Source organism: Schistocerca serialis, chromosome 1 (genome assembly GCF_023864345.2).
Source record: "Schistocerca serialis cubense isolate TAMUIC-IGC-003099 chromosome 1, iqSchSeri2.2, whole genome shotgun sequence".
NCBI lineage: Eukaryota > Metazoa > Arthropoda > Insecta > Orthoptera > Acrididae > Schistocerca > Schistocerca serialis.
Genome location: NC_064638.1, coordinates 1,024,847,972 through 1,024,869,525, shown reverse-complemented (window position 1 = coordinate 1,024,869,525; position 21,554 = coordinate 1,024,847,972). Strand labels below are relative to the sequence as shown.

Genomic DNA, 21,554 nt, shown 5'->3' with positions numbered 1-21,554 from the left:
GAAATTGACAAAATGGCAGAAGCAATTTTGCTCCAGCAAGGGCATACAAGTGAAAAATTGATGAAAGAAGCCTTGCATATCCATAGAATCATTCCACAGAGAAGTATTGATGAGATATACTCATCACTTGAAACTTTCTGTGATGATCCAAAGAGGGTAAAGAGAGTTGTGCTCAAGTTTTTGGGTCATGTAAAGGAACGCAGTGCCACTGCTGATGATGCCATTGAAGAATTATCTAAGAGACCGAAGGAAAGAAACTATGATGCTGAGCATAATCAACCATCTACATCAGGGATACCATCAAAAAAGCCTTCTGAAATTCCTGTTACGAGTGATGCAAATGGAGACAATGGAACTAAGCCTCTGACAACTAGAGATATACCAGTGGATGTTGATGTGTCAGCACATAGTGATTCTCTTCCTGCTGAAAGTGACAAACGTGTCATAGCAGATGAAGCATCAACTTCTTTTTCGGATCCTACAGTTCCAGGCTGTGTTGGAAATGGAAATCATAAGAACATGTTTGACAGGATCCTTCAAGCTGACTTAACACTGCCTGGACCATCTACTGCAAACTATGACGATTTACTTGTCCCTCCTCCTCAACTTGATGACAGCGATGTTGTATACACTGATGTTAATGAGGTGGATGGTGAAAGTAAACAAGCATATTACAATACTCTCATGAAAATTTTTCCTGATGCTCAAAAGGATTTTGTGAAAAGCATGTGTGATAAATGTTCACAAGATGCCAACTGGTTAAGTAATGCTACATCAAGTTTATTGGTAAATGGTTACCCAAAAGCTGCAGATAACAGTGAACAGGAAGTGGAGCTAGTAGCAAACCAGGAGCTTTCTGGAAGAAGAGATGAAAATTATTGTGACCTGCTTGCTATAACTCCAGATAACAGTGAACAGGAAGTGGAGCTAGCAGCGAACCAGGAACTCTCTGGAAGAACAGAAGAAAATTATTATAATCTGCTTGCTATATTTCCAAATGCTGATCCAACTTATATAAGAGAGACCTGTGAACGGATTGCAGATGACGAAGACGCAATGAAAAAATTTGTTAATGACACTTTAGAAAGTGGCAAGTACCCAACACTAGCAGAGTATGAGGAACAAATGAAAGTAGTGGAAATTAGAGAGAAGTACCTAAAAAATTTCAAAATTGAAGAGTTTTTGGAAATTTTTCCTGATCCTTTTAAGTACTTTTTTGAAGAAAAAAAGAATGACAAAATTAATTCTGAGTTAAGTTTAAATTATCTGAAATCCCATTATAAGGAAATATGTACAGCAGTTTTGCAAGAATGTTTGATGAAAAATGAATACAGTCTCACTAAATCGTGTGCAGAGTTAGATAAGTGCCAAAATTTTACAAAATCACTGCATGGTGAACATGAAATACAGTACAGTGAAAATAATGTGAAGGATATTTCATTTATGCAGGAGGTAAGTGATCTATATTAGTATTAACAATTCCATTTGGTTTTGAAATTTGTGTGCGCATAATCTTAGTTTGGATGTCCTGGTGTATGTGAATTATTTTGTATGATTGAATTATTCCCTTACCTTTTGCCACTCTTATATTATGGTGATGGATATTCCAGGATGGAAAAAATATATAAAAAAATGGGGAAAGGCAACCACTCACCCATTTCTAATTGATGCATAGCATATAGGCACATATAACACTTCAGGATTTGCATGCTTTAGAGTTACTGCTCCTTTTCTGGTTTAAATAACACATGAGTACACAGAGATTAAAAAAAATCCACTCATGTGTGGCCATAGCAACACTTACTGCTTGTGGGCTGTTCATCATGCTGACAGGAGTGAGAGGAAATGGTACTAGTGCTTGGCGACTGGAAAGGGGTTAGATTTGTTTACAAGGGAGATGAAGTGAGTAGGAGGCAGAGAGGGTAAGAGAGATGGCTCACAGTGACAGGTGTAAAATGGCTGCAAGAGGTGACAGTCATAACAACAGAGAGAGAAAGAGAAAGGGGGGGGGGGGGGGGGAAGGGATATTGCAAAAGAGAGCAGAAGATTTGGACATGGAAGGAATAGTGTGGCAAATGACAGGATGAGGAAGAGTAAAGATAAGGAATGGAAAGTGGACTAGTGAAAGTTTTGGCTTGAGGGAGTTGGAGAATAAATTATATGCTGGCGGGTGCGATGCAAATGGCTCAGTTACTGGAGAAACTGCTGAAATCATTGGGGCTGTGGTTTACTGTGTGCTCTTTATGGTTTGCCACAGTTTGGTAGTGGTCATTCGTGCAGGTGGTTGGCTGGTTAGGTTCCATCCCTTCTTTGAATGCTGGATAGTAGTTGCAGCACAGCTAGTATGCAACATGGCTGCCTTCACATTTTGCACTACCTTTTATGTAATGGGAAATGCTGGTGACTTCGACAAGATTTAGCTCCTTGAGTTGAGAAGAACCAGATAATTGGATTTGTGTGCTGATGTTGAGATTCATTAGCGTAGAGTTGAAGCTATCTTTGCCAATCTAGATCATTAGGTGCATTTTATTGTAATATTCTCCCTGCTTAATTGAGAGATGACTTTGCAAAAAACTTCAGCTTGGATTTTATTTCAGCTTGGATTTTATTTCATTTTATTCATCATACTGTGAATGCATTAATGTGGAACTCTGCTTATAACTTTTTAATGAATTTAATGTAGAGGTTTCAAGTTTCTAGTTTGTAATATGTATTTGTTATTCTGTGTCAGGGCTTTCTTATTGGCTCTTAGAATTAATCAGCAACAGAAATTCCTCACAAATTGTCACATACATTCCAGCAGTGTTTGATTTGTGAGGGTATTCAAAGAGATAGAGTTAAAACAACACCCCCTGAAAGTCATAGTACTGGAACCTCTCTCTCTCTATGTCTGTTTTAATACATAATTGCAATTTTTACTTCATAAAAAATACGAGTGTAAAATTGAAAAGCTATGTTGTAGAAGAACTGAGTTTTCAGCCACCCATGAACACCAGCAGAATGGTCAAAACACTGCATTCCAGTGACTTAATTTTGCACAGTGTCATTCAGGAAAATATTTCTGTAACATCTGCATCTATACTCTGCAATCCATATGCTGACTTTTGTGTGTTTAGGGTATTACTATCAATAACACCAGCCCCTTCCTTTCTTGTTTCATTGACAAATGATGTGTAGGAAGAACACTTGGCCCTAATTTTCTAAATGAACATTCGAAGAGAAGTTGCATTATTCTTTGTATAATCTCTATTAATCCTATTCGATAACAGTTCCAAGAGCCTCAGACTGAAGAGCAGTGTTTGAGAAGCAATTATGTGAGTGTTTTGTAAGCTGTTTCTTTCTTTGATGAATAATTACATTTTCTTTGGATTGTTCCAATTGATTTCAGTCTTGTCTCTGCTTTTTTACAACTGATTTCATGTGGCCATTCCACTTTAGGGTGCTAACTGTTTGTGCTCCTAAGCATTACTTAGGCATTGCTTTCATAATGGTGATGACATGTTCATCTATCAAACTATGGATAACCTGTCCCTTGCCCTAGGCTTTCTCTTGCTAGTCCACAGGGGTATGTAGGAGAGATTTAGTGTAAAGGATGGGGAAGGTAGTGGCAGGTTTGAGCTGAGGCTTGAATTATGTTTGGATCCTCTGTAAGTAAGATCATCATCTGTGAAAGTTCAGTGTGTTGAGGTGCGTCCAGACCCAACAAACAGTTTTTATGTCAGGTATGTACACATGACAATAATCTCTGTGCTATTAATACCCATCAATTTCTGATAATTTGTCAAGTAAAACTTTCTAATTTCATGACTAATCTGGCGTAAAGTAAAAAGAAACTATTTTTCTCTGGCATGAACTGAAAAGAAACTATTTTTCTATTTAAATGATGTACTGAAGACTGAGAATGGATTAAAAAAAATGAATATATGACTTTCAATTCTAAGTAAAACAACATTCAGCAAGAATTAATTTTCACTAATTAGTGTGTCACACTTCAAAGTATCTTTTGTACTATCCACTCTTCTTTCTCTTCATTTCTTTTTCAGTTGTGTATTATATTCCAACATAAATGCTGATGTAAAATTGAAAAGGTATGTTATAGGAGAAGAACCGAGTTTTCATCCACCCATGGACACCAGCAGAACGGTCAAAACTTTCAGAAGTTGAAGTAGAATGGGAGAATGTAATGATGTTATCAGCTATATTATTTTCCTTGCAACATTGACTGTGACCTTGAAATCCCTCATACTTAAATATGGAGTGCTTACTTATGTACTATAAAGCAAAAACTAGTGGTATCTCCAGACGATTGTCATTCAGGGGACATCAACACAAGCTGAAGAAACATTTAAATGAAAGGTGCAAAACTACTGTGCCAAGAACTTAGTCAAATGATCAAGATGGAAAAATAAACAGTGAACAATCAATAGTAACAGTTGAGTCATAGTCCATTAACTGAAAGGAAAAGGCCATCATTGAATTACAGTTTGGAAGGGAAAAATTTGAACAGACTAGGGGGAAAGGTAAAAGGAAAATAAAAAATAAATAAATGATGAAAAGAAATCAGAATGGATTAATAGTTAAAGATGAAGACAGAAGAAATTGGCTAAGTAAAAGTGAATCAATTGAATCAAAGAATTAAAAATCGACAATGAACATAACAGGTGCTTGTCCATGACAAGAATTTTCTCCATCTGGATGCCCAGTAGATTTATTGGGTCGAGCCATATGTTTTTTCAAATGAGGACTTGTCCATGAGATGTGACGATGAACTATTGGTTAATCTGCTGGTTACAACTCCAGATTCCCACTAGAGAGCTTGCAGCAAGTTTGCTGCCAGTTGTCAGTAGAAGTTGATCTGTTGGGCATATTAGTTGTATGTTTTTGGGTGAGCTCTGCCTCAATTTATTGTGAAGTATTAATCATGCTTGAGAAATGACTGGTCCTCAGAGATGAAGTAACCAAAGAAAAAGAGAGAAAAATGATGACTATCATTGGCACTTCAATTGAGCAGGACTAAAACAGATAATTGTCCTTGTAGGACATTGGCTTCACACACACACACACACACACACACACACACACACACACACACAAACAACTCAAAATTTTCATACTTATTTTCAGTATTTCATTGGCTTCACACACACACACACACACACACACACACACACACACACACACACACACACACAACTCAAAATTTTCGTACTTATTTCCAGTATTTCGCTTACATTTAGAAAACTGTGTCACTTAATGTGTTTGATTTTCTGACAAGCAGTATCAGAACTAGAGTGCACTGAAAAGTAGCAATACCTTTGGCCCTTCTGTGAGAGTGTCAAAAAGGTGCACCTCACCACCTCCTCATAACTAAAAAAATTTACATGTTGTCAACAAAAAACCATACACCATGTTAAAGTACATTAAATTTCATAAAGAGATGTCAGTAAGATTCAGTTTTCTCATAAATATGGGGAAGAAAAGTGAAAATCACAAAAAATGCCTTCTGCATTATAATGCCAATGACCCCTCCCACAAGTCTACCTTTCATTGGCACTATATTTTTGGTATATTATGCTTTAAAGAGTTTATTTTGAATGGATTGATGAGAAAGCATATTTGACGAAAACAATAACAAACTTTACAACATATTAAGTATGTGACACTGAATAGTAAGATGAATATGAAATCTGTATTTGTCCATGAGTGAATGTCAAGTCCGGGCTTGGGTCATCACTTTGAGTAGCTTCTGCATATGGAAAAGAAATAATATGGATACAAAAGACAGATATGCTCTGCAGTGAACTACGAAAGTATGAAAGAATACTTGTATTGATGTCATGTGTACAGTGTTTTTTACACGTCTCCATTCTGGTCTTGGTGTCACAGGCAACATTTCTTGGGCACTAGAATGTCCAGTTGAAGGATTGAAGGATATTGAGCAATGGATGGTTCAGCTAAAGTGTCAGGCTGTGGAAGATCTAGCGTGAACAGTGAGCTGTTACTGTTCTTCAGCTGACAAAATTGTAAATAAATGATTAATATTGTGATAGAAAAAATTAATTAGTAAAGATGCATAATACTGCAAAATATTACATGAATTAATACTTAGCTGCTTCAGATGGTAGCACTGCAAGGGGATCACCCAGGTGGTCTTTGCTTCTCTGTCAAAACTGTTGTCAATGTTGGAGCAAGATCATGCACATTGCTGGCACAGTTTCATGCAGAGCAGCGCTACCTGCCTACATGGACGCCAACCTTGGCAATCTATTTTGCAATGTCAACTTCCACCCTCATTGCTTCAGATCCAAGTAGTTTCTGATCCATTGCTGCATCTTGAGGAAAACTCTGGATGTGTGTTATTGAGTTGCAGATTCAGTGGGATGTGTGGACCCATATCTGCTGATGCTTTGGAGGGCAATGTCACATATCACTTATACCTCAGCTTGTTGAGTATTTTGACTGAGTGCTTAGCACCAGAAAGGGCAGTGAGAAATTTCTCATCAGCAACTGTTATTTCCTTTGGATAGGTTGAAGGCTCAGTGAATTTAGTAACATACGATTCAAGGTGTGGATTTTTGGAGAGAGTCTTGAGAAATTTAACCTTGCCTTGGTTGAATAATGCAGACATAGTTGCAACCACTCATTGTGTGGAGGAAGAGCATGTGGTTGGCAACACTCCTCTTCACTACACGTCCCAGACTGTAGGGGAACTGGGAGGCTGTATCTCTCCCTGGCTTGAGGAAATGCACATTGGGTGGAGCTCGGAGACCCATCATTATGACCAGAAGGTCAGCTTCTTCCCCACAATGGCAACGCTATTGTGAGCCAAAGACAGGGGTTCTGCTCTCCACTCTGTAAGTGTGTCTGCATCATCAGCTGCTTGCTTGTAGGCAATTCCACTTTTAGTGCATTTTGTCATCAGCGTGGATACTAGTCTATCCTTGTTTTTTAGAATTTGATAAAGAATTTATTTGGGAAACTGTTGGTGTCACAGTGCTGCTAAATTGTATCTCTATGAACTGCTTTTTGGTTGACCTGATCAGGTGCTCAGTGGGCTAGGTCCTCTTCTCTCTGTCCGAGTACTCATTGAAAAAACTATTGCGCTTTGATTGTACACTATCGCTCAAACGTTTTTGAATGCCCTGAAAGTAAGATCAAAAAGCTAGTTATCAGATTCAAATATGAATTAGCAATATTGTTTTGCCAGTGTCATGCTCAATATAACATTTAAGAGTAGTGTTCCATGTTTTTAAAAATGAAATCGTTCAAATCTAACTTTCTGTTGTTATGCTGTTCAGTTTTCAAGCATTGCATGCTGCTGATTTTGTATTGTGGTGGCGTAATATAATCTTTTCTCACTAGATGATGTTGATAAGGTATCAACAATTCTGAAAAAATGGTGACAGATAAGAGAGGCGGTTATGCACAAGATATCAAAGAGTGAACTTCAGTGCATGCTCAGTGTAAACATCAATAATGGGGCGAAGAAAGAAGCTTTCGACAAAAAAATGTTCTGCAGTTGTGTCTTTATGTGCAGCTGGTCTTACTATGCAACAAATAGCATGTCAAGAACATATTTCCTTAGGATGTGTCCATTATACCTTGCAGAGGCATGCGAATACTGGCCAGAATATGGGCCAACCTCAAAAGGGTAGGCCAAAAGTCACATCAAAACGTGATAACAAGTATATAGTAGTCAGGAGTAAACGTGATCGCTTCAAAACAGCACCAGTTTTAGCAGCATAACTCAACCATAATATGGAAAAGCCAGTGAGTGAAAATACTGTGAAAAGATGTTTTCAGACAGTGAACCTTAACGAGTGTGTGGCGGCTAAGAAACCATTACTGACAGCTATTAATAGGCTGAAGAGGCTTCACTGGGAAAGACAACATAAAAGTTGGGAAGTAAATCAGTGGAAAAAGGTAATTTACACAGACAAATCCAAATTTGAGGCCTTTGGTACAAAGTAATTCAAATTTTTTCGCCGGTTGCCAGATGAACGAATGTTTCAGCAATGCGAATCTCCAACATTAAAGCATGAAGGAATTCCCTCATGGTCTGGGGATGTTTTGGTAGTGGTAAGACTGGTGATCTCATAGAAATAAATGGAACAATGAAGAAAAAAGATTGTCATCGCATTCTACAGTATCATGCAAACCCATATGGAAGATGTTTGATTGGCAAAGGATTCATCCTACAGCACGATACCAACCCTAAACACACTTCAAAACTGTGTAAAGCATATTTGGAAAATTTAGAAACAAAGAAGGAACTGAAAAATATGATCTGGCCATCCCAGTCTCCTGACTTTAATCCTATCTTTAATCTATTTGAACTGCTTTGGGTCACTTGGATAGGGCATTTAAATCAAGGCCTATTACAAACGTTCATCAACTCTGGACCAGGCTACAAGAGGAATGGCAGCATATCGCCTTGGACACCCTGATGAAGCTGACAGCAAGAATGCCCCACGTTTGCAGTGCATTGATAAAAGCCAAAGGAGGCTACTTTGAAGTGAGTAAAATTTGACTAAATGTATTTATAGTTTCAAGAAAATATTATTACACATCTCACTTTGAGTATTTCTAAAATTTCTGGTTCAGATTTGCATTTTTTCTTCAAAATCACTAGCGTTCAAAAACTTTTGAGCAATAGTGTACTTACTTCATATGTAATGGATCTATGTGTCACAAATTTGTTCAAACGTATGCACACTTGTATGAATCTGTGCAAGAAAAAGCTCTCACCAGTCACATATTTTGTACTACCTGGATCTAGAGCTGTGGGCTTCTTCAGCTTATATCTTGCAGATGCAAGATAGATTGGTAAGGTCAGTATGGGTGTAGGCAAGTGGAACTGCTCTGTACAAAACTGTGCCAAGCAGTGTGAAGGTTGTGTTCCATCATTGATGACAATTTTGATACAGAAGATGAAGATGACCTCGGCAAGCCTCTTGCAGCACGACTTTCTGAAGCAGCTGAGGCAACAGAAAATATTAATTCATGCACTTTTTGTAGCCTTACGCTTCTTTAAGAATAAATTTTTCTTGATCATAACGTTAATCATTCAACTGTAATTTTTTCAGTCAAAGAACAGCAACATCTCACTGTTCAGTCTGGACCTTCTAAGCTTGTGATACTTTGGCTAGACTATCCATTGCTCAATATACTTCAGCTAGATATTCTAGTACCCAAAAAACATTTCCTGTGCCACTATCAAGAGGCAAATGGAGATGAGTAAAAAAATCTGTGCACCTGACATCAGTACAAGTATTTCTTCATACTTTGTTAGTTCATTATACAACTTCTCTGTCTTTTGTGTCCATATTTAATCACTAAGCGCCTTCTTTCTTTTTCAGATGGAGGGTCTACTTGAAGTGATGTTCCAATCCTGGGCTCAACATTCACTCATTTCATGACTTATGTACATTACGACAAACAGGTTTCATTTTCATCTTCCTATTTGTTGTCATGTATTTAACACACTGCCCAGTGCCATTAATATGATCACCTGTCAAAATCCTGAATATGGTCCACAATGATAGATTCACAGTTGTGCTGATCCATTGTACCTTCCAGAATGTCAAGATCATGCAGGGAATGGCACGAGAACATTCCCCAGACCATATTGTATCCTTCTCTGGTGTGGACTCTTCAAACAATTGTTGCAGGGTGTTTGCTTTCAGACGTTTCAATCCAACAGACATCTATCTGATGGAGAGCAAAACATAATTCATCCAAAAAGACCCCTTGTCGCCATGCAGTGGATGTCCAGTGGAAGTGTGCAAATTCCAGCCTTCGCCACTGATGAACAGCAATCAGCATGGGTGCGTGAACCTTCTGTGGAGGCCCATAAATGTCAATGTTTGCTGAATGGTAGTTGAGGAGACACTGTTGGTAGCCCCTTGGTTCATCTGGGTTGTCAGTTGCTCAATAGTTGCACGTCTGTTCACCTGTAGGCATCTCCACAGTTGTCGTTCACCCCTGTCACCTTTGTCCTGTGGTGCCCCACAATTAGTGCTGATTTTGGATAGTGCCATTTTGCCATGCACAGTATAGTTTAACCATGGTGGCAGGCAAACAGTTAGCTGTTTCAGAAATGCTTCCATCCTTGGCTCATAAGGTGATGATCATGCTCTTTTGGACATCAAATAAATTCATTTCCACATTACAACAATGACTGCAGTTTTCAGCTTCTCCCAACACACTTCATTTACTGCCACTAGTACTGCAACCTACTGCTTGTGAGTGGTTCTTGCATGTGGGGTGTCAAACATATTCATTGGTCACATTAATGAGACGGGACCATGTATGTTGTAAATATAATTTGTTAATGTTTTCATCAAACATGCTTTGCCATCAAACCTTTCAAAACAACCTCTTTTAAGCGTAGTACACCAAAAGTATAGCACTGATGATAGATAGACAGGTAGGAAGGGTTGTTTGGCTGTAGGTTCAGAAGGCATTATTTGTAATTTTTGCCCTCCACCCTTATGAGGAAATTGAATGTTACTGACATCTGTTGTAGAAAGTTTAATGTGGTGTAGGGTTTTTTGTTGATATAATCTGTCCATCATAAGAATAAACCTGATGTAAAAAACACAAATGTGATGATTGGTCAGAAGCTGCAGCACACGTACATGGGTGTTGTTACGCTCTTGGAAGTAAGTCCTACTTATGTATTAGATATCTTATTACTCAGTTATGTTAAATGAAACTTTAAGATTTTAAAATGTATTAACAACCATCAACTTTTTTTTTAAAATCACACTTAAGCTACATAGTTTCTATTTCAAAAATCGTGTACAGTCACAGCATCTGCATTGTTGTGCCCTGATTGTCGTGCTGATAATGCACAGTATGAAAATGGCTGAGGCTGCTTTCTGTTCTGTAGTGAGACATGCGCATGGAACATGGTTTAGCTACCCTCTGTAATAAAAAAACTCAGTGAATGGATCAACGAACAACCTGAACAAGTGTCATCGAATGACTGCCAAGAACACACTCAGTGAACGGTATAGAACAAAATGAAGTAAAAAAAATAAAGAAAAGGTACTGTGATGGAATGTGAATGAAATGCGGTTGTTCGTGCATTGGTTTAAGTCATACCAATATCATTTTATTTTCTTATTCAATTTGAAATCATACATCTCATGATCATAAAACGCATCATAATTTTTTTCTTTTTAATAATGCACATCTTCTTGTTTCTAATTACATATTGGATGCAAAATACCTGTTTCATTTCAAATACAAATTCTTAATTATCGATGTTTTATGAAAGACTGTTCATAAAAGTTTTTAAAATCACAACAGTTTAATTTTTTAAGGCAAAAATGAAAAATCAAATCCTCTTTATTTAGACTATGTCCATTTTTTAAGGCAAAAATGAAAAATCAAATCCTCTTTATTTAGACTATGTCCATCATTTTATACCACAGAGGTAGATAACTATATGAAAAACAATCATTTTCACAGCATTAAGCACATCATACAAATGCTGCATTTTTACATTTCATACTGTACCATTACAATATGAACCCAACAGAACTGATAGGGAGCCAGGCTGTGAGATTTGGCACAAGAAGTAACAAGACTATTAAGCTTCCAGATGTACTGGAACTAACGTATGCAGCTTTTTCACACGTCACTGCTGAACGCTGGCAGGATATAGAACGGCTAATCATAAAAGAAGAAGAGAAAATGCTGCGCCTGCTTGGCTCATTATCAATGCAGCAGGTGACACTTCCAGAACTGAAATGTATTTCTCGGATTCAGATAAGGAAGGAGCTAAGAGATTATGAGATGACTGACTGTAAGTAATACTTTCAGTGGCTTCAATATTTAACTGTACAGTGAAATTCTTCAATAATCTCTTATGTTACACACAGCTTATACAGAAAGATTACCCTGTAGTTAAGTCAGGAATTTTCATTATTCCTGTTTCTAATTACAGTAGTAAGTTAGCTAAAAACGATAATGTGTTGCGGTTTTTGTCTAGTCATCTCAGGAGCGTATTGTGGGAGATTTGCAACGTATTATTTCATTCTGCTTAAAAATTAAATGACGTTTGAAGCTGTATTGCTCCTATGCTCGTCTCTTTTTATGTGTGAACTGCAGCTGGCCACATCACTGCAGGCTAGCTGTACCAGCTAAAAGGCCAGTGCTGTCCATGTAAAATGCGTTGATAAAGCTGTTGTCCTGTATTATCACTAAGTCAATGTGTGTGTAATGCACAACACAAAATGGACCCTTATTATCATACTTGACAGTACTCGTGACAGCTTGGCTGCAGTCCCACGTGAAATGGAAATCCAATGAGGTTCCAGCAAACACAGAAGAATACTTAGTGCCATGTTTACATCAGGTTTATTCTTATAATAAATGGATTATGGCTGTTCTAACCCAAGAACACTGTAATTATTGCTCAAAGATTACATGCACACATGGAAGACAATGTCTAATACAAGTAGCGATACACAAGTGGTCAGCAGAGCCTTGTGCTCTAGCCTATATATTCATTAGTTCCAACAGGAGGCACAGCTAGCAGGCTGCACTAACAACTTCCATTGTATTAGCAGACCAGGTGGCCTCTAGTGGCTGAATCAAGCACAATCTTAATGTCCGAAGTATGAAGCAGCACTCACACAAAATTGGTATTTACGGAAGTCCTCTTCCTTTGTGATGAAGTGAACACTGTGCTCATGTTCATTTCTTCTGTGCTCAGCATAGGTTGTCAAGTTATGCAATGCATTGCCACTCATGTGTAAGGTCGGAAGTGAAATAAGTGAGGACAGGTGCTGGACCTGCCCCCCCCCCCCCCCCCACTCCCCCACCCCGTCCATGAGAGACCATATAGGAGGACAGAAAGTGCTGGCACAGCTTCCACTTTCATGTCCAAGTCCAAACATAAGAAAGGAGGTTGCGACAAAGTCGGCAGAACAGGTGGAAAGGCTGCAATGGAGATGGTGCCTGTAGAGGCATCGGCTGTGACACCACAGGAGCCAGGATCCTGCCTTGGCCCCAACAGCTGAAGGGGGCACCCACAGCAGAGGAGACGGTTGTGCAAATATTGGTAGTGGCAGCGTCGAAGGTGAGGGCACTGATCATGATGTAGGAGACAGCCGGGCAGATGGATGATTGGGGGGGGGGAGCAACCATTGTGCAGCCGCCCACATGAGCTACTTCTTGTGAAAAATACAAAATGTATGTTTCATCTGAGTCTTAAACATTTGACTAATTATTCTGCTTCCCAGTTAGATTGAGGGTGGAAAGGAGGAACCATGACATGGTGAGCACCACTTTTTTTTTTTTTTTTTTTTTTTACAAAAATCTTCAATTTCCTGAGATATGAAGTGCGGACAATTGCCAGTACCTAACGCACACAGAAGACCTTACATTGCAAAAATTTTTGACAAAGGAGAAATTGTTGCTGCCGTAGAAGGAGACAGACAGTGCACCACATATGGAAACTTAGAATAAGCGTAAATTACAACAAGCCAGTAGAAATTCAGAAAAGGGCCCACAAAATCTACATATATTTTTTCCCAAGGTTGCTGTTGGTCTGGCCATGGGGACAAAGATACAGCATGTGGAGCCAGCTGATCTGTGGTACACTGTGGGTCTGCATGCTAACACTTTTGTACTTGATACATCCCAGTGGTCCACATCTAGTGAACGCATAACCTCATGCCAAAGGGTGGACGGGCCTACAACCCGAGGAGCAGTGTCCTGTGTAACTAACAGCAGCATTCTGTTCCAAAGAGAAAGACTATTTTATAATGCAAAATAATTTCTCACAGGATCAGGAGCATGGTCCAGAGGTTTGTCTGGCCAGCTGAGTTACAGAAAACAAACAATTTTACTTAAAATAGTGGCTGCACTATGTGTTACTCAACAATGACATTAACGTAACATATTTTGTAATAATGCTAACCTTTGATCATAAACTTGTGATTTATACAGGGTATTTCAGAAGCGATGGTCAATAATTCATACATGGAAAGTATAGGCCAAAAGTAGCTAAAAAGCTCCAACAAACATGGATCTACAAAACAACATTGCCAGGGTATCACATTAATTTGAGTTGGAACCAACTGTAAATGCCCCTGGATAGTGTGGTATTTACATTGGTATCTCTATCCATTGGTACGCATATGCGCAACTACTTCCCTTTCCCCCACTGTGCCTTAGCAGCCTCACAATCAGTTACAAACGTGAAGACACCATGAATTGTGATTACACCAATTAAGAGTATGCTGAAATCCATGCCACGTATGGCAAAGCAAATGGCAGTGGCCTTGAGGCTGCATGGAAGAAGCTTTTCCTCTCCACAGGCAGTCTAACTGGTGTACATTTAGCCAGTTATTTAAGTGCTGTAGAGAAACAAGGAGTTTCATACACCATGTACAAGAAGATCGACCCAGATCCATAACACCCGATATTGATGAAAGGGTGTTACACATTGTACACACATGTCCAAATACTTCAACAAGGAGGATTGTTACCCAATAGCATGTCCTGAGTCATAGCAGTGTGTGGCAGATTTTACATCGGTAAATACTCTATCAATATCATCTCCAGTGAGTGCAAGCCCTCAACAATGCAGACTTCCCTCCTAGAGGGAATTTCTGCCAATGGGTGCAACAACAGTGTACCCTAAATCCCCTGTTTGTAAGCAGTTTTCTGTATACTGATGAGGCTGGATTTACCCATGATGGTATTTTTAACTACCATCACTGTCACATTTGGGCCAATGTCAGTCCTAATGCAACACATGTATCATGGCATCAGCAGTGTTAATCATTGAATGTTTGGGCAGGACAGCTTGGGGACTGCACAGTTATACCACACTTCCTACCACAGAGACTAACTGGACAGCAGTACATTTCCAAATGTCCCACTGAACCAATGCCTGAACATGTGGTTCATGCATGGCGGTGCTCCAGCACATTTTCGTTGGCGATAGGTGGAGGAGGGCCTGTACCATCGCGTCCAAGGACTCCGGATTTAAATCCCATGGATTTCTATGTGTGGGGTCATGTCAGAATCCTGGTCTATGCTACTGAGGTCAACTCTCTTGAGGAATTACGCTTGCGGACTGAAGCAGATTTCCTGCGTTTACAGAGTTCCCCAGGATTGCCTGAGATGATTTGCAACTTATTTCAGAGATAAGCTCAGTGTTGCATTCAGATGCACGGACAACAATTCAAACATCTACTTTAACATTTAGAGATCCCATGTGCTTCTAGAGACTGATGAACCACATCAGAAAATGTGTTGTATCTTGACAATGGTTGATTTGTGGACCCCTGTTCATTGGAGCTTTTTAGCTACTTTCCGTGTGAATTATTGACCATCACTTCTGAAACACCCTGTATCTTTGGGTCAACCTAATGGTCTATTGTACTTGCTCGGTTTGTCAAATCATAACAAGATAAAAAAAATGAGTGGGTATGTGAAATGTGAGACATTATTTCCATGCACACTTCCAGTAGCAACTGGAGATCACTCTTTGCCTCTACACAAGTAAAATATAAAACTGCATAATCATAGTTTCAAAGACAGACTCATAGCTACTAATTACATGTAATGCAACCACAGATCCAACTGCCACACAGAGGAGGTGATGATGAATTTAGCATTTACCAACTTCAAGCCAATACACCTGCAATTTTAAAGGTATTATTATTTTCTGCAATGCAAGCTTTCAACTGCATGCATGTCATCTCAGTGGGCCGTCCTAAGTACTTGGTTGGGTACGAGAGAGGTGCAATCGCCCAGAGTTAGGGGAGTAGACGCTTTAGGTGTGACCACCCGTGCTCCCAACTGAGCTTGCCGCTGCCGACAGAGGCCCGGGAGCGTGCTGTCGTGGCAGGAGGGTCTGAATTGGAAAGGAACATCCTGAAACTGGTTAATCTAATACGGGAAGAAGAGGAAATGCCTCAAACATGGAAAGAGGGAATTATATGCACTATATATAAGAAATGAGACCAGATGGAATGCAGTAGCTATAGAGGGATTATACTGCTTAATCTGGGATATAAAATCCCTCTCTAACATACTGTACAACCGACTCCTTCCAATAATACAGAGGGAAACTGGATCATATCAATGTGGAATTATTCCCAGTAACTCAACTACCGATGAGATGCTTACGCCAAGGCGAATTCTGGAAAAAACAAAGGAATATGGGGTCAGCACATATCATCTTTTTGTTGATTCTAAAGCAGCATATGATAGTATAGACAGAGAGCAACTATATCAAGCTCTAGGTGAATTGGGTATGCCAAAAAAACTGATAAGGTTAGTAAAAATGACAATGAGAAGAACACAAGGTAGCATAAAAAATGGAGAGATGTTGTCAGTGCTTTGGAAATTAATAATTTGTAACTTTTAATTTATTTGTGTGAAACATGTAGTTACATGCATAGCAATTGGTAGTACAATACAACAGTATACAATCTAATTTTACTTTATAATTGGAACTTAAGAATGTAGTCCAAATTATTTGACATAATAATACTTTATATTTCAGTTTCTACGGTAGGCTATAGAAGCACTGCTCAATGAGCCACGATTTTAGATGTTTTTTGAATGTCTCTCCAATTATTACCTTCAGTTCATTTAACAGTGCTTTGAAGTATTTTACTCCATTAATATATGGACTGTTTGCAGTATTTTCAGTCTTCTGTGTATCATATGGTAATTTTGTACTTGTCTAGTACTGTGATCATGAATTTCTGCACTACGACAGGTATATTTCTTATCTTCTACAGTTAATACTATTGTTTAAAACATATACATTGAGTAGATAGTTAGAAGTTTAAATTCTATAAACAATCCCTTACATTGTGTTCTAGCATCTTTTTTGCCTAATATTCTCAAGGCTCTTTTCTGGAGTTTAAATACTTGATCTACATGAGTTTTGGAAGTCCCACTCCACAATGCAATACCATGTGCTAGAAGTGGATGTATTAAACCAAAATACATCATCTTCATTGTTTGGGTATTGACATATGGAGCTACTCTTCTTAACACATATAGGCTAGATGATAACCCTGCACATACTTTGTCAATTTGTTGTGTCCATAGTAGTTTGCTATCTATGCATATACCTAGGAATTCACACTCACTGCAGATTTTTCCTAAAATATTATTATCTTGAGAATAAATACAAGTTTGCAAATCACCAACATTGAAGGGGATTATATTTGTTTTTATGTAAGATGACTTTTATATTGTCATTTTCAAACTTTTCCTTTGCAATATCTATATTTTTTTTCCTCTATGCTGAGATTAAGGATAGAATTTCCCCAACAAAGGCTTGAAGCGTCATCTGAATACATTGTAATGAAGGAATCATCTTTTACTATCTTTGGGAAGTCATTGATGTAAAATATACAAAGGAAGGGACCAATTAACGATCCCTGAGGCACACCCGGCGCGCCGCCGGGACCTGAGAGGGTTTCGAGGTGTATTGTGCAGGGGAGCTCAGCCTCCTCCTGTTTGCAGAATAATTGAGCAGACGCTTGCGTGTTTGCGCAGTCCCCCGGGACACACTCCCGGGCGGCTGGCTGCTCAGCTCTAGTTGACGCAGCTCCCTGGTTGATCCTGCCAGTAGTCATATGCTTGTCTCAAAGATTAAGCCATGCATGTCTCAGTATAAGCCGCGTTAAGGTGAAACCGCGAATGGCTCATTAAATCAGTTATGGTTCCTTAGATCAGACCCTCCTTGCTTGAAAACTTCTGCTGGAATGCCGTCTGCTCCTGCCGCCACGTTGTTATTTAATTGCCTCATCGCAGTTCTCACCTCTTCTAAGTTAGGAGGTTCCACACTGTTATCTGGAGCCTCTTTCTCCTGTATTTCTGTTGGGTTCCTTGGAACAACTGGTCTTGGATTAAGGAGCTTATGAAAGTAGCGACACCACCTCTCTCATATCTCCTTCTCTTCACTCATAATTTCGTAATTCTCATATTTTATTAGACTTGTTCTGCCCCTAAAAGGTTTCTGTGTCTTATACACCTCTCCATAAAATTCCCTTGCACTTCTCAAAAGTTCCATTTCTTCAATATTTGCTGTCACCCACTCCCTCATTTTCCTTTGATGGGTCCTTTTTTCAATTCTCTGTTCTTCTTTATTCTTCCATTATCCTCCTGGTACAGTGTGGTTGTAATGTCCTTCTGTATGCTTCATTTTTTTCATTTGTTACTATTTCACCTTCAGTATTGAAGGTGCTCAGTTGCTGCCGTATGCACTGTCTTTTTTTAATATTTTCCCCTTGCTCTTCAGTGTTGTTGCATTCTCCAGCGTTTTCAAGGGCCAGAATTATTCTCTCCTGGTATCGTTCCTTTGCTTCCTCTGATTCTAAAGCTGTGATGTTATATTTCTGTGTTCTGGGCCAAGTTCCTTTCACTGCATTAGATATTCTTGCACTCACCTGTGCCCAAACTAGGGAGTGATTGGTATCTATATTTGCACTTCGTAAACTCCTTACATACAGTAAGGATGACTTTACTGTACAATAAACAACAGCATCATCATCAAAAAAATCAAGATGACACTCAAATTGTGTCGTAAATCATTTATGTAGATAAGGAAAAGCAGAGGACCTTTTAACACCACCTTGGGGAATGCCAGAAATCAGAACAGCAGAGGGCCTATAACATTACCTTGGAGAATGCGAGAAATGTCTTCTGTTTTACTTGATGACTATGAATTTTGACCTGTCTGACAGGAAATCACAAATCCTGTTGCATAACTGAGATGATATTCCATAAGCATGAAATTTAGTTATAAGCCACTTGTTAGGTACAGTGTCAGAAGCCTTCTGGAAATCTAGCAATGTGGAATCAATTTGGAATCCCTTGTCAGTAGCACTCAACACTTTCTGTGAGTAAACAGCTAGTTGTGTTTCACAACAATGACGTTTTCTAAATATGTCTTGACTATGTGTCAATAGACTGTTCTCATTGAGGTAATTCATAATGTTTGGACTTAATATATCTTCCAAACTCCCACTGCATATCGACATTAATTATATGGGCCTGTAGTTCAGTAGATTACTCCTATTACCTTTCTTGAATATTGGTGTGACCTGTGCAACTTTCCATTCTTGGTGCGGTGAGAGTGTTAACATCTTTATTATTCATTTTTCTACACTTATGCAAAGGATTCTGCTGAAACATTTGGCATGCACATGCTGACTCTGTGGGCAAAGCTGCCTGTTTTTCTACAGGCAGGCAGAAATGCCAATCTGGCAAAATCGTTGTCAGGGACAAGTGTCCAAAGACAGGGCTCAGAAGTGGAAAGAAAGAATTGGAGTAAGTTAAAAACAGATCAATAGTAAGGACCAAGCATTTGATAAAGGGACAGTTCTCAATGTGGAGGTCATGAGCACTGATGCAGCAAGGAGATAATCAAATTACACAAGTCTCTGCTGTTATATTTCAGAGTATGTGCAACAATGTAATACAGGATATTGCCATGTACTTGCTCTGCCTATGGATATTCATTCTCGTATTGTTTTATGTTCATCAAAACAATATGTACTGTTAGTGATAAAATTCCTGTTCAAACTTCACAACTGCTCAACATTTCAATCCCTCTGCTGGGATCTTCCCCTGGCTGGCTGAACACAGTTGAAAGATAGTGTCATGTTTACTTATAAGATATTTTCTAATGTGTTAAAGAGCAAAAATACCAAGCACATTTAAGACAAAAAATGAAATGAGCTTTAGTGGGTCACAAGAAGAATGGGACCAGGTTATGGATTTTGGGAACATACATGTGCTAGCTACAGAAAGTAGTAATTAGAGAAGAAAAGTCAATGAAGCATTCCAAACATCGAAGAATGAGCACAACTTCAATAGCTACTTCAGCATGTCTGCTTGCTATTAAGGAAATAAAATACCCAGCTATGGCCAGTGAGGCACGCAAGCAGCTACCAGAAGAGAACTGAGGCTGCACAACAGCAATAATATTTTTGATTCTCCCACTGTGTTACTATCTGCTTTCAGTATTTATTCAATGATATGGTCCACCAACAACAGCAGGCAGGTTTCTACACAGTAACTCCACTTCTCCAAAGAAGCGCGGGAAAATTTCCACTTATAAGTGAATGTGATGTTGTGTTTTGACAGTGTTCAGCTATTGAGCGACACAAGTGGAATCCTGAAGAAGGTCGCAACAGAGAGATCAAAATGTTAAGTAGTCAAGAGAAATATGACAGAGCCTAATGACTCAGAAGATTTGTCATCAGTGACAACAGACATGAAAATGGGCAGCATGTTAAAAATCTCTACAATCAATTCAGAGAAATTCTGATCTTACTATTTTTACCCAAGCTATCAGAATATTCTGACATCTTGTTTTCGAATTAGGTACCCCTGTTATTTGACTCATATTGTGGTGATTGGGGCATCCTCCTCACCAGGAACACCAGTGTAATAAAGACCTAAGATTACAGATACATAGGGTTATGGGTTAGCTGAAAAGTTCCTGCTGTTTGGCTCATATGCTACAAGATCTTTTCCCACACTTTTCTAAGTGAAATTGAGGTGGTTAGCCAACAATATATTAAAAAAATAAAGTTCCTCTCTGCTTTTGATACAAGCTGATCTGCAATGCCTTTAATTATTTTAGTTTATTTACTTGAAATTATCTTTTCTTGAATAATCATTTTCATAGCTAGGATCATCACCTGTTTGGTATTCATTCATTCTGAAATTGTGTGCACACACAATTACATAATTATAATCTGTAGAAAGGAATGTAGTCAGAAGTTCAATCAGACTTTTTTCACAAAATAACACATGTTCTTGCATAAAAAGTTCTCGGTTTACTTGCCACGTCAAATTTGGATAAAATCCCGAGCTTTCGATGACTACCTCCATCATCTTCATCAGGGGCAAAACTGACTGTCGTGGACTGGTGAGGCTTCCGCTTTTATAAGCAGTGGATGGCTTCTCATTGGCTGGACGACGTCACAGTGAAACCGGCGCGTACTGAGGTGGCGGCCTCTATGTCCATAGATTTTGTTTGCGTGCTTTATCCAGCATTGCTTGCAGCACCATCCATCGCAACAGGCGGAGAACTGCAAGGAATGTATGAAGTTTCCCTCTACGCTCTTTCTTTATCAATTGTGCGCTTCCATGCATTGCTGAGTGCATAACCGGAGTCTCTGTTGAAATTATTTTCACAGAGTCTAATTTCAACTGCTTCCCTGATGACATAGTCCCAATAGTTTGAAGCATGAGCAAGTAGTCTTGTTTCATCGAATAAAATCTTATGTTTATTTAACAAACTGTGCTCAGCCACCGCTGATTTTTCTAGATAACTGTATTTCAGGTGACGCTGATGTTCCACACAGCGATCGGCGACAGTTCTTATAGACTGGCCCACATAACTTTTGCCACACTCGCAAGGAATGCTGTAAATTCCCGGTACTCTCAGGCCAAGATTATCTTTCACGGGTCACAGCATTTCCTTAATCTTCCTGGGTGGCCGGAAGACTGGTCTGATTCCCTGCCGGCTCAGGACTCTGCTGATCTTG

At 39.0% G+C, this 21,554-nt stretch overlaps 1 protein-coding gene across 1 annotated transcript in view; it reads left to right on the top strand.

Moving 5' to 3' along the window:
* Positions 1-12: 12 nt before the first annotated feature.
* Positions 13-21,554, top strand: part of LOC126455048 (uncharacterized) — a 157,730-nt gene continuing 136,188 nt past the window's right edge. The window contains exon 1 of the mRNA XM_050091145.1: positions 13-1,452. Within this exon, the coding sequence (XP_049947102.1) occupies positions 13-1,452 (1,440 nt within the window). The remainder of the gene's footprint in view (positions 1,453-21,554) is intronic.